General features: G+C 40.7%; 1 protein-coding gene across 2 annotated transcripts in view; it reads left to right on the top strand.

The window, feature by feature from the left end:
• The first annotated feature begins 9,935 nt into the window (after window positions 1-9,935).
• The window catches only part of BCKDHB (branched chain keto acid dehydrogenase E1 subunit beta), a 109,841-nt gene continuing 106,016 nt past the window's right edge, over window positions 9,936-13,760 (top strand). For both annotated transcript variants that reach the window (XM_063389530.1, XM_063389532.1), the window contains exons 1-2: window positions 9,936-10,115; window positions 12,582-12,659. In XM_063389530.1, the coding sequence (XP_063245600.1) occupies window positions 9,980-10,115; window positions 12,582-12,659 (214 nt within the window). In that variant the 5' untranslated portion in view covers window positions 9,936-9,979. The remainder of the gene's footprint in view (window positions 10,116-12,581; window positions 12,660-13,760) is intronic.

The following is a 13,760-nucleotide window of genomic DNA, read 5'->3' on the forward strand; positions in this document are numbered from 1 at the left end:
GACTGCTTGTTTAGGTCTTTACATTCTGAATATATGACAATATCTCAGAACATATTTATCCTCTTCTTGAGCAGACTTTCACATCTGATTGTACAACAATGAAACAACAAAAGGTACAAAAGGAAATATTCAGGATTTTGGCTCAGCTGAGTAAGCAACTCTTGACATCTCTCATGAAACTGTAAAGAACAACATAAGGAAAACAGGCTGATAACATATAAATAATGTTTCCTAGCTTTAGGCGTATGGTAGCCCACATTTGAATTATGCAGACTGGAAAGACCTTTCCTTTGTGGAGATCCAAATACTTCGTACTACTTATCTGTGGTTTTAAAGACATAAGGCACAATAAGTGATAAGCTTCATGGTTATAATTGTCACTCCCTTTCCCACAAAGGTATGTAAACCACCACTGCCCCTGACTGAATCCCAGCATTAACCCATGTCCCGTTAGGCTCTGTGCTAGTGAAAGCCCAGCAGTAGCATCAGGATGTGCAAACACGGATCAGTTCATGTGCAATCCACCCCAGGGCTCACATTGTGCTGCAGGCTTCAGGGGCAAATTGCAATGCGCACACAGCTTGCATTGCCTGTTGCACTGCATGGCACCCACCTGTTCCCAGCAGCCTGTCCTTTGGAGAGCCTGTGCAGTCCCACTGAACACAATTCTCTCTGAGAAACAAACTTGCTTAGTGACTCCTGTTTTTCACCAGTCTCTCAAAGACAACAATTTTTGATTATTGAACAACTCACAGTGCACCAGAAAAAATACTGCTTGTTGGATTTCACCAAGGTTTCAAGCTCAATCTCCTAACACACTGCAGCTCCTCTCTCATGATTTCCAGGGCTATGTTGCATCTTTCCTGGGAGGCCTGTGATCTACACAGTTAGAAAGTAGAAACAGGGTAGGGTGATCTATACATTGACTGCTAGACTGATCCATTGGGAGTATCAATACTGCTGTCAGATGCTAAGGCTGATAGCATACTCAATTAGATTCAATCCTGATTGGCAGCCTTCTGAAATCTGTAGCTATTATTTGTGAATGAAAGAAATTGCTGTTGGAGATGACCCACCTTTTATGCCAACAGCCATGGTGGCCATGGGACTATGATGTGCACAGGCATTGAGTATTTACATTTGGAAGGAATCTGATTTTCTGCAATCCAAGTTATTAGAATCTGTTGCTTAAGTCATCTTGTGGTACAATCATTATTATTGGGTTTGGCATTTTTAACTATTGAAGATTCCTGTTTCAGATAGAGAGTTTCCCACAAGATTGCCTATGTCTTAACCGTGTGGATACAACACAATTACTAAAACTCAGAGACAAAGATTAAAAATATTGAATTCTTACTCAAGCAGGCATGTAGCCTTCACAAATAGTGAGGTTATAGCTCATGTAGTTACTGTCAGTGTTGTCAGGCAATGCCAGGGCTGAACAGGAGGAACAAAGGACTCCTTGCTTCTAGAGGCAATTGCCTGACACAAAAGAGACACATTGTTAAGAGTTCTCTGAGTTGCTACCACACATTTCTCTGTGAATAATGGATTTCTGTCTCTTTACTGTCACTCACTTTACTGTCACTGCCATGTTAAAACTGCACTGAGCTGAATTTCTCTGTATATCAGACTAATCAATAACAAATCAACAAAATATCTCTGTTGTGCTTCTCTTCCTTTCAGATGTCAGCTTATCAAATGGGAAAGGCAAACTGCAGTTGTATAGTATTTTCTGGAATTGTTACTTATTTGGCACTAGATTATTACATAAACATATGGAAAAATCTGCTTTGAGTCTTTCCAGTTAAGCACATGTGACAATATCTGTGGCACAGTTCCTACAACACCACTTGATGAGCTTGAGGGAACAAGAATAAATCTTTTAGGGGCTACTCTTGCAAGGGATTTAATTCCACATCTCTGGGAAACGCTGAGCATAGATTTCCTTATCTCCTACAGAGTCACTAGTAGTGCAATTAACTTCCCATACATCAATCATTGAGTGAGTTATCAAGCAGACAAGTCTTGCCCTGTGATTCCTGCCACCTACCCTCTCACCAGTGACATCCATTGCAATTCTAAAATCAGCAGCCAGCTAGATTTAGAGACATAAAATTTGCTACCAGTATAAAAAGATATTCCCCATCTTTTTATTTGCAGCCATTTGTCCGGGTGTCTAAACCTTGTCAGCTCAATCCTTTTGTACCTCTGCTACGTAAAAGGTCCCTATTTATAGTGGGATCCAGACAAAAGCATAGCCCTTACAACCAAGGCCCTCAAAAGAATAATGAACTTTCTTGCCTTTTATGAATGCTTACTGAATTAGACTGGCCTAGAGGCTACTTCCAGCAGTCAGATTTAGCCTGACCAGAAGCAGAGGCTAGAAGTAGATACACAACAGTGCTGATGTTTAATTTTTAAAGAACTCCCAGTGGGATGAGTATGCCTTTTTTTTTTTTTCTTTTCTTATTTCACAAAAGGATTGCACAAAAATGAAATCTGAAGCAGTTTTGATGAAAGCAGTGAGCTCTGTTGGTAAGTCATTTAATAATTAGCTAAACAAAGCTCTTGACAGTTCACAGTAGGAAATCTGATTCAAAAAGGGTGGAGAGAACAATCTGATAGATCTGTATTTCAACATATATATCTCATCAAGTAAATCTTTATTTTCCCCTGCCACCTAATGGTATATATGAAAAATTACAAACCAGTAAGCAATTTTCAATTTATGCTATTTCTAATAGACTTTGATATATTTATTTAAATATAGAGAAAAATGAAAGTTAGGGATAAAAAAGTGAATTATTATTTCTAGCTTTCAGTGAGATCCAGGCTGCCTAAATTAGTCAATATTCTGTGTTTCAGTGAATCTGTATTTCTACATTAAATGCCTGTGCTGCCTAAGAGTGCCACTGAAAACCTATTTAAAGATCCTGTTCATCAAAATGAAACTTAGGCAGAAGCTTGTCATATATGTATTTGAAACAATCTTTTAAATAAAAGTCAGAAAGCTTTAATGTATAACATTGCCACAACCTAGTTGTCTTTTTTGAATAGGGCATAGAAATGCTGAACCCATCCTAGATTTCCCAGACCCACACCAATTGCATGAGTGTCAAGCACTCCTTCTCTTGGTGTGACCTACAGAACTTTCAGGTATTCTATGGTGAAGAAAATCTTTAGTCAAAAGAAAATATAGAAAAATACACTCTATATTAAGATTAAAAAAAATACACCTACATATTTTTTGCTGGGATGAAGAAAATTGATTGGGTAAAATAAAAGAGAAGTAATAATAAATACCACAACCAGATACTTTTTTAAAAGACAGCTGCAAGTGTGTGACTGCAGTGGTGCAGACAGCAGTGCCACACTGAAAGCAGCATTAGAATCTGAATGGGAACCAATACCTGAAACCTAATTTAGAAAAACATACCTAAAGCATTCAGTAACTGCACAGATGGTCAAACTAAAAGGAAGAGATATGCAGAAGGAAAAAATCCCTTGTAGTTTGGAATAAATTTAGGCAAACTGACAGCTGAGTATGGGGTTTGGCTTTTATAAAATAAGTAGCACAGGTATGCTAAAATATGATCTAATTTTGGGTAGCTTTGATTATTCACACTCTGAATACAGTTCTCTTCAATCTTCTCATGCTTGACAACAATGAAATGGGTCTGGATACTGCACTGACTTCTTGTGCAACACTGCTTCTCTGGCTAATGATACTAGTTCAACAAATGGCCAGGTGATGCACAGAAATTTATGTCTCCACATGTAAAAGTATGGCATATTTTACAATTATATGGCTGCAGTAGGACTTGTTCACTGTGTGGCAGAGTACACATTCAGTATGATTAATTTCAGAAATTACTATTAACATTCTGGGGAGAGATTTATTACTTTTGTAACTGATCACAGCTCCCACTCTGATCAGCAGCTACAGGCCAGTCTGTGACAAGGTGAATGTTGCCACAAACACTTATTTAAACCTCTTGAACGTGTTGCTTGGTACATGGCTACCTCTAGAGCAGCGCTGCCAGCAGCAGACAGGACACTGTGGAAGCCTGTTGGGAACTCATGGGATCCAAATGTGACTTCTTTAAATCACAGGGCCATTACTTAAAGCCATCTTTGTATATTAGTTTTTTGAATACCATTTATAGTGTCAGCTATATTTATGTATATACATATCTACATACACACAAATGCATTCAATATACCTGAAGAATCCATCACTCCACTTGTTTCTGAATCTGATTCGGATTTTTGGCATACTTTCTTGACCAGTCAAATAGCAATTCTCACTTATTACTGAACAACAACAGGTATTTTAGAACTGCAAGGTGTTAATAAGATTATTTCAGTATGACTTCACCCAGTAGTTTTGCTATCAAGTAAATTGGATCTATTTTTGTTTGAGCTACAGTACATCTACAAGGAAATCTAGATATGTTTTGAAGAGTACAAGTGATGAGAATCCAGCATATTCTCAGGTAAATTGTTCCTACATTTAGCTATCCCCAGGATAAAAATGTGATCCCCATTCCTTGCACAAATTGGATTTCATTATGACTTTTTCTGGCAGTAGAAGTATGAGATGTTAACTATTAGAAATCATTTCCCTGTACAGGTATTTCTAGATTAAGTCAGTAGAAAATAGAGTTAAATATGCTCTGCAGTTTCAAGGCAATTAAAACTGATTGAATTAAACAGAGGAGTGGGATTCTCATCCTGTAATTATGAAAGACTGTAATGTCGTATAAAGAAGGCTGAATAATGTCTCTATGGATAGACATTGCAGTCTCCATTGATTCACCTAATGTTATGAATTAGTCATGTAATTTAAAATAGGACTGTCTTCAATTCAAGTGTGCAGTGTTTAAAAATCTAAAAAGCAATTGGTGATGAAACCCACAGTTACTATTCTGGACTGAGTGGGAAGCACTGTGTTACCACAGAGGTGGGTCATACAGCAGAAGTAACTGGATGATTTCTGACCTTACATGAAAATGAGTGCAAAACTACACCATTAAAGCTTCTTTTCCTTTTTTTTTCCTGCTCCCTGCCAGACTACAACTTGTCTGGTTCCAGATAGATTGCCCTGACCTGCTTTTTATTAAAGTGTAAAATAATAATTTCTCTGCCAAACTGCAAAAGGATTTCTGGCATTAATGCTACCTAAGATGAAACTATTTCTAAGTCCTGTTGATCAAAACCATTACTGTTCTGGTCTTGTTGAGTTTGTCTTACTCATTCTTAGGGATATGACAACCCTTTCTGTTCCCACATTTAATCTGTACAGGACTGCTAATAAAACCAGTCAAGCCAAATACTACAACTTGTCTGAGGAAGGAGGGATGGGAGAAGACAGCTCCAAAGTATCAGTACAGAAAAAAGACAAAGCAGACAATAAGAAACTGTTGAGGTAGAAACATGCAAGGAAATTCCTTCCATGAACCACAAAGCAGGGAGGAAAACTTACAGCAACACTATAACATGTCAGACAGAAGTGAAAAGAAAACAACTATGCTCGAAGGAATGCAACAGAAATCGCCTGGATACTTCATCATCTACAGAAATGTAATTTAAATGAAGTAACACCTACTAGGAAATGTGACAAGTTTAAGGTTCAGCTGCAAGCTATGTAAAAAAATTTGAGAGATTTTGAAATAGAATAGTAGACTTGGAGCCATGTGTTTTTGTCCAAATCCAATATTGCAGTTTGCTCTCAACTAGAACATGTCAATCAGAGGCAACAACATGGACTTCAAAGGAATTACATCTGATTGATGCTGGCATAAATACGGGCATAATCTGGTCTGTGTCGGTAGGGTCTGCAATCATCATCATTAGTTGCTTTGCATGATTATTCACAAATAATAGTTATCCCTGCCAGTGTTTTTTCATGGTTGTCAACAATGCTAAGAATGTGCAAAATGAGTAATACACACAGATGGGGAATGCAGCTGATTTCAGCTCTTAATGTCTGCTGTACAGATTTAACAGAAGCGGCCCTAAGTGACTTAACAACTTCCAAAAGAGAAAAATTGTCTTCAAAATGTAATTGAAGTTCTGGAATATCATAACATGTACCAGCAACAACATGGATATAATTATTACCCCATCAGAGCTGGAAAGACATAAATGCTGGGACTAAACTTCAGTAAAATATTGTTCAGCCAATGTACATTTGGATAAACATCTTTGATTGCCTCCCCCTTTTTTTATTACCAGTGCAAATATCCAAGGCCACCATGTGGACAAATGATCTTTTGTACTCAAAAGGCAACAACAATTTAGGTGTTAGTATATCTCCAGATACTTTTTTCTCTTTCACCTAGGTGTGACTAGCAGGTGAACATCTTACTGAAGATATTTCTTCCTTCCACACTTCCATCATAAATGCTATAACTTCCTCTGTAAGATACATGACCACATGATCATTCTTTTCCTTTTCAAGTTCCACATATCACCAGGTATAGGAGACAAGAGTTACAGCATGGCATATGCTGACTGTACCAAAGCAGAATATATCTTACAGTTTATAGTATGAGTTTAGCAATTCACAGATCCAACAATTGCCATATTAGTAACAGATGACAGACTCACATGTAAAGTAATTAATTCCTTTCTATACTACTGATCTCAATTTTTAAATTTTGCAGATCTTGCCACAATGATGTGAAATATAGCTAAATTCCTCCTGCTCAGAAACATTGTTTTCTGAAAGAAACACAATTATTTGAATAGTAAACTTGGATATTTGTAGTATCTTCCACTCATAGCAAAACATATTACACGATTATACAATCACTTGATGGTTATCATGTTTTCCAGGTACTAAACTTTTTCAAACATCTATGTATTGCCTTCAGTTCAAGTTGGAAGCAACTTTACTTCACATTTATATTCCTCATTTATTGCAAAGATGGTTTTTCTATTGTTTGTTAAAATTCTCACCCCCTTAAATAGTGCCTTGTTTCCCTAGGATATAGTGGGATATGTTCAAACCTGTTTGATTCCATGATCAATCACTCAAAATTTGAGTGCTTTTTCAGCAACCTCTAAAGATAAAGGGCATGTTAAAGAGCAAGTGGATGGTCTCCCCAGTTAGCAGGAGGATTAAGCCTTTTATTTTGCACAAATCTTAATGATTAAGAAATTCTAAATCAACATGAAAAAATATCTTTTCACAAACTATATGTGAAAAAGGCATATTGTATATGTGGCTCTACGCAGATATTTACTATATGTAATCTGATAGATAGAAAAGTTATACTATATTAACATTAGAATAATGTAGTGAATGTAGTTTTGTAATTAACAATAAGTTATAGTACAATAGAAGCTGTGTATGTGTGTTATTTTTTTTTTGCTCAAGAAGAAAAATTCCTCAGCAGAGAGATAACATTCACAGAGGCCCCTAAACCTTACAGAGGCCTCTAAACCTTCTAGTGAAGAAGAATTTATGGCCTCTTATCCACAGAACCTAACTTTCTCAAGGACGTATGCTCTCATGCGTTCTTTTAATTAACAGAAAGCTTTTGTGACAAGAAACAGCTGAAAATTACTTGTTTTACGTAAGATATGAATAGTCATAAACTGAAGGCTTAAAAAAAGAAGACTTCTCTTTGTTCTGGGCCCTTCTCCTTCCTAGCCTTTGTCTGGGAGGGAGGGGGGACAAAAGCCCGGGCTACTTTCTTTGCTCTTGTTGTCTCATTATTTGTCCTGTCTCTGAAAACTTTTTTTAAACTTTTATTATTGTATTAATATTTTTGTAACCAATTTTTATTCTTTATTAAATATTCATAAATTTAAGAAAACGAGTGATTGGCATTTATCACACTATATAATGAAACAATAGTCTTCAAAGAAATGGAACTGTGGTCATTACAGGGATATTCAGTAATGGCTTGGAGCTCTGACAGAAAAAAAATCAAACTATAACAGTTATACATATGTTAGATATGAAATGTAACATTCCAGTATTTAAACTAGGCCGTGTTCATACATTACATTACCTATGAGCCCTCTCATTTGAAAGAGGAGATGCCATTCATGCATAATTCTAATTGCTAGCCATTTTCTTTGAGCCACCGTATTGAACTGGAGCTCTTGGAGCAAAGTAAAAATGCTAACCAGTATGGTTGGTCTTACAGATAATATCAAAACAGAAGGGAAGAACAACTCAAGGTTTGTCACAGGTTGGAGGCTCCATGAAAGGGGCTGATGAAGAGGCATGCACAGGGATAAGATATGAAGCACTGACAAAAAGGAAAGGATTGATCTGGAGACAACTAAAAGGCAGAGGATGGGTGTACAGAGGAAGAAATGGAAGCTGCAAAAGTAGACCAAGAAGATTCATCTTGTTGTAAATGCCAATACGATATTCCAATTAAAATAATAATTTGGTTTATTAATAAAGATCGAATTACAGAATTTCGATAAACCCACCAACAGCAGAGATACTTGACAGTCTTTTTCCCGGGAAAATGCCAAGGGTGAACCATGAGATACAGGGTCTGGCAGCCTGCTATCTCCCCCATCGGTTCACAAATTTGCCTGGTTCGGGGCTTGGTTTTTATACACTTTATTCTGCCCTCGGCAATATTTCCCCATATTTCCCTTTGTTTCCCGACCAGCTATTCAAATTCAAGGGTTTCCCCGACCAGGCTGAAAAGAGTTCTTTTCTTAGTTCATATGTTAATGTCCAATTTCTATAGATCCTTATGGTTGATGAATGGTCACATTCACAATGGACACATGGACACAAATGGACACATTTATCCAATTTTATAGTTTTTCAATTAACCATAAGAACATGAATTAGTCATTTCACATTTTTCACAACCTGTATGACAGAAGGATTGTGAGGCGGTCGGTCACTTTTGAGAGGAGAACATTAGAAAGCAAGTTTTTATAAAACTTGACAATGAAAATATGTGCCTATGACAGATCATACTTTCAATAAAATAATGTAACAAAGTTATGAGCAAGAGTGTTTGGAAGAAAAGCCCTTAGAAATAATTAATTTGAAATGAGACAGATTGAGAGCCAGGTTGGATGGGCAGCTGAGAGAGGTTTTGAAAGCAGAGTGGAACAGGCAGGTTTATGAATTCTTTTTACCCTTCTGGGGCAGCTGCTGGGGTAGAATTTGAGGATTTCAGATATTTGTGAAGGGAGCCTAGAAGAAAGATGGAGAGTTTTACAAGGAGAGTGACAGGACAAGGGGAAATGGCTTCAAACTGGAAAACAATAGGTTTAGATGGGATATTAGGTAAAGAATTCTTCACTGCAAGAATGGTGAGGCATTGGAACAGGCTGCCCAGACAAGTGGTGGATGCCCCATCCCTGGAAGTGTTCAAGGCCAGGTTGGATGGGGCTCTGAGCAACTGTGCCTAGTGAAAGGCGTCCCTGCCGCTGGCAAGTCTGTTCCAACTCAAACCAGTCTACGAGTTGTCGATTGGGGGGTGGTGAACGACAACCCCTGCAGTGGAAAAAAAGAGAAGGGTTCAAGTGGAGAGGTGAAGCCTTTGATTTCAGCTGCGACTGTGACAGTGACAGCACCGAGCATGCGGCGAAGCCCCCTGTGGCCGTGCCTATGACTGCGTCCATGGCTTGTGCCCGTGCCTACGGCTGTACCTGTGGCTGTCGCTATGACTGTACCCACAGCCGTCCCTGTCCCTGTGGCTGTGAGGGCGCACGGGAGCGGCGCGCTGCGGCCCTCAGGGCACGCTCCCGCTCGCGGCTGCCGCGCCGCGCGCGTACCCGTGCGCGTGCCCGTGCCCCCACCCAGGCCGCGCCCCCTCGCGCGCGCAGCAGAGCTCCCTCCCCTCCCTCCCTCCCACTCCTCCACCCACCGCGGAGCCGCCGCTGATTGGCCCGTTCCCCGGCGGCGCTGGCCAATGGCAGGGCGTCCCGGGACCCCGCCTCTTTAGAACCTGCTGGCGGCGGAGGGCCCGGCATCGCGGCGATGGCGGCGGCGGGGCGGGCGCTGCGCGCGGCGCTCCCCGCCGGGCTCTGGGGCCGCCTGGCCCCGCTGCCGGGCGCGCCCCGCCGGGCCGCCGCGCACTTCGCTTTCCAGCCGGACGCGGCGCCCAGCGAGTACGGTGAGAGCGCGGCTGGGCCGGGGTCCACCCCGCGGGCCGGCCTCAACCTCGCTCTGCTGCTGGGTCCGCCCTATCGCCCCCGCCTTCTTGGGGAAGCCGCCAACAACCCCGTCCGGGATGGGAGGGCGGCAGGCAGGCGGAACCCGCCGAGGACCCGGTGGGGCCTTGCGAGTCGGGCCCCGGGCGGCGGAGGCACCCGCACGGCAGCGTGACCCCGCTGTGTCCTCGGCGCTTCCACCCACGGGTTCCGCAGAAATCCCGGGCTGCGGGTGGGAAGGCCCCTCCGGGCCGCGGGCGGGGCCGGGGGTGCCCCAGGCCCTCTCGACGGCGGGGTGGTGAAGTGTTTCGGGCTGTCAGGGCCGGAGCTGCCGTAGATGGGCCCAAAGCCGTGCTCAGAGCTGCGAGGCCATCCTCGGGCCCTGTCCTGTACCAGAAGCTTCTGGCAGTAACTTACTGACTTGACATCTGTCCTGGTTTTTGTATTGCACGTTTAGGCCGTGAGCGTGATAATAAACCTATGATGAATAAAGACTGCTGTCCGCTGAAAGGCTCGAGGTCATCCTCGTGGTCACATGGCTGAGAGTAAACACAGATAACTTGGAAATGAACAGCGCATGGTGCTTGATTGTGTTTCTGAGGTGTTTCCCCGCAAGGAGCTAGTGCCGAGTTCTCCTGGAAGCAGCCTGCCAGCTGCAGAACAGCTGCTTCTGTCACGTGAACCTCACTGTCCTCTAGGAAACTTGTTACTTGGGTGGATACCTTGGTGTTGCCTCTTGATCCTGACCAACAGAAGCAGAGTGCTCTCCCGTTTCTGTTAGCCATAAAGATGTACAGGCATCCAGGGTGCCACATGGTGAGGCTGGTGTTTGGCAGCTCCCTGCCTGAGAGCATGTGAGGAAGCTCTGGAGTGGCATGCCAGTTGGTGCCATTATTTAATAGAAAATGAATTCCCTGTGAGTTAAAATACACTTTGAAATGCTGTGAAAAGTAGTGGGAGTGAAATAAAATTATGGCAATACTGATCCTGATCCTGTTGAGATACTGCTTTTCTAACTTCACAGTTCAATTCTAAAAGGCACAATTCCCCCTTTCCTCTGTGGGGCTGATAAAAAGGCCTGTGTTGGAAGCAAGAGGAGCAGGTCAGAACTATTGTGGTGGGAAGTTTCTGAGAGTAGCTTAAGTAATAGCCATTTGTCTCGATCAAATACTGGAAGGATGGTATCCTGTAGAAAAGATAACCTAAGTACTAATGTGGCTGACTAGGGAAAGAGAAACAGCTGCTGTTCCCCAGCTTTTCTTTTGAATTTGTAAATTTTGTTCATTAGGGCTTTTGTATAACTTGAACAGTTCCCATAATTTTTTTTTCACATTTTCCTCTCCTTAATGGGCCACGTAAACATGTATAGCAAGTGAAGTTACCAAGCACAGAGATGTGTAGGAATTCAGCTAGTCAGGTGTAGCCTGACACAAGTCTTTAACAAAAAATACTAACATTAATTAACAATTTAGAAGAAAGGGAAAGTGAACGTTTGTTGAGAGGTACTGGAAAAAGAGTGTAGTTCTCCTTTCTGAGTTCTAACACCAGTTATGTTTGTGTGGGATCTTCATCTAACCATCTTATTTATTTATTTAACTTTACACACTGTGTGTGTTGGTAGGTAGCGTTCTGCAGGACTGTGGCTTTTGGTCATGACTTAAGAGGTTTTGCCAGGTAAAGAGCTACCAAATGTCAGCCAAGCAATTTCTTATTTACTTGGTTTCTTTTAAGAATTATTTTATTTGCTTGGAGAATCTGAATTGGTCACAGTAGTGAGGACTAGGCTATTACTTTGGTCCATCTTTGCTTTCAGGCCTCCTTGATTTTCCCTGCAGTGCTGGAATGAGGAAGGGCAGTCTGGTAGCCTTGGTTTGCATTAAACAGCTTGCTTTATGTCAGCACTAAGTTTCTTTTCTGAAGGATTTGATGCTTCAGACACTTACTAACTGCAGTGCAGAGAGAGCAGGCCAGTGGTCTAGAAAATTTCTGATAATAATAGATGTCTGTAAATGGGAAAGGCTGGAGCTTAAAAAATGTGATTAAAGAATTTTATGAATTTTAGTAGGGGTGGGGGGAAATCCCAGTCCTCAAAACAGTAATACTTTAGTTTCTTCCTTTGAAAAGGAAGGTGGTGTTCCCAGTGTTTGACTGAGCATTGCAGAGATGCATTTTCTCTAGGCAAGAGCAGAGGGGTTTTTTTAAAAAAATTGGAAGTAGAATTATAATCCTTGGGAAGGCCAAGTATACAATGCTCAATCCCATATATCCCATAATTTAGGTTTATTCAGCAAATGAACCTCGAGTATTCATAACAGGGATCTTGTTTTTGATGATTGTTTTTAAGTTTTTATGCATGTTCGCACCAGTGTTTTCTAATATCCTTTTTGTTTTCAACCAAATTAAATTGTGGAATGATCACTTTCACACAGGGCAAACTCAGAAGATGAATCTCTTCCAATCCATAACAAGTGCCTTGGACAATGCTTTAGCCAAAGATCCAACTGCAGGTACCTTATAATTGTTAGTGTGTTTTGCTTTATATAAGTTGTGTTTTGGTTTGCGTATCTGTGTACAATATTTAGTGTATTTCTCACGGCCTTTAAAGTTTTCTAAAAAGTTATTTCTACACTTTCTTCTCAAATCTTAAAAATGTGTTTCATTAGCAGATTAGAAATGGATTATATGATCTAAGATGCAGTTTTGTCTTCTGTATTAGCTCTGTGTATTTCACTTGAAAGTGAGGACAGAAGATACATTATTTAACATGCATGAAGTATTACTGATGAGAGCTGTCCTTGAGGGCAGCTTAAGTCCCACACGTAGGAGATTTGAAAATATTACTTTTACATTTCTTAATCTTTCTGTTCCCTAAAACCAGCATTTTTTAGAGACCATATATTCCTTGCTCTGTACATTCTGCTTTCTTCCCTGCCCTCCAAAATTAATTTTTAGCTTTACTGATTTCTGTTCATTGTTATGCATAGGCAGTGTGAGATTTGCTAGGCATTTGTGGTCTGGATAACTCATAACTTGGAAGATGCTGCTTCATTATAGCAGGATGGAAAAGGCTTGTCCTAAACTATTGCACAAAACTATTTGCTCCACTTTTAATTCTTACACATAAGAAGAGGTCTTTTGCTTCTGTTGTCCTAACAAAGGCATGATGATAGCCAGATATCTGAAAGAGATGCTTCATGTCATGAACACAGCTGCAAAGACTGCATCATCTTGTGTAATTTTGGGTTTTCTTTATAGTGTGTTAGTAGCCCTTTTTGGGACTCCTTGAATCACTGCTCAACCTAAAGTCTGACTAATTGTCTGATCTGTTGGGACAAATTGCATGTTATCTGTCCAGTACTATGCCTGTATGCATTTCCCTCTCAATCTCAGCTGTTTTATATGCACCTCAGTCAGATTAAATTTAGACACCTAAGGGTAAATTAGGGCCAAGAACAGATTTTATTACCATTTCTGTAGAATCAGCCGTATAAAAGCAAGTAGAATGTTAGTCCAGCAGTAACCTAGACTCAAATATAGTCTTGAGCCTTTAGAGAACCAGTTGCTCCAAGGTTCCAGTCCTGCTCTGCAGCTTTGCAGGGCTTAGTTTT

The sequence above is a fragment of the Prinia subflava genome, chromosome 2 (genome assembly GCF_021018805.1).
Source record: "Prinia subflava isolate CZ2003 ecotype Zambia chromosome 2, Cam_Psub_1.2, whole genome shotgun sequence".
NCBI lineage: Eukaryota > Metazoa > Chordata > Aves > Passeriformes > Cisticolidae > Prinia > Prinia subflava.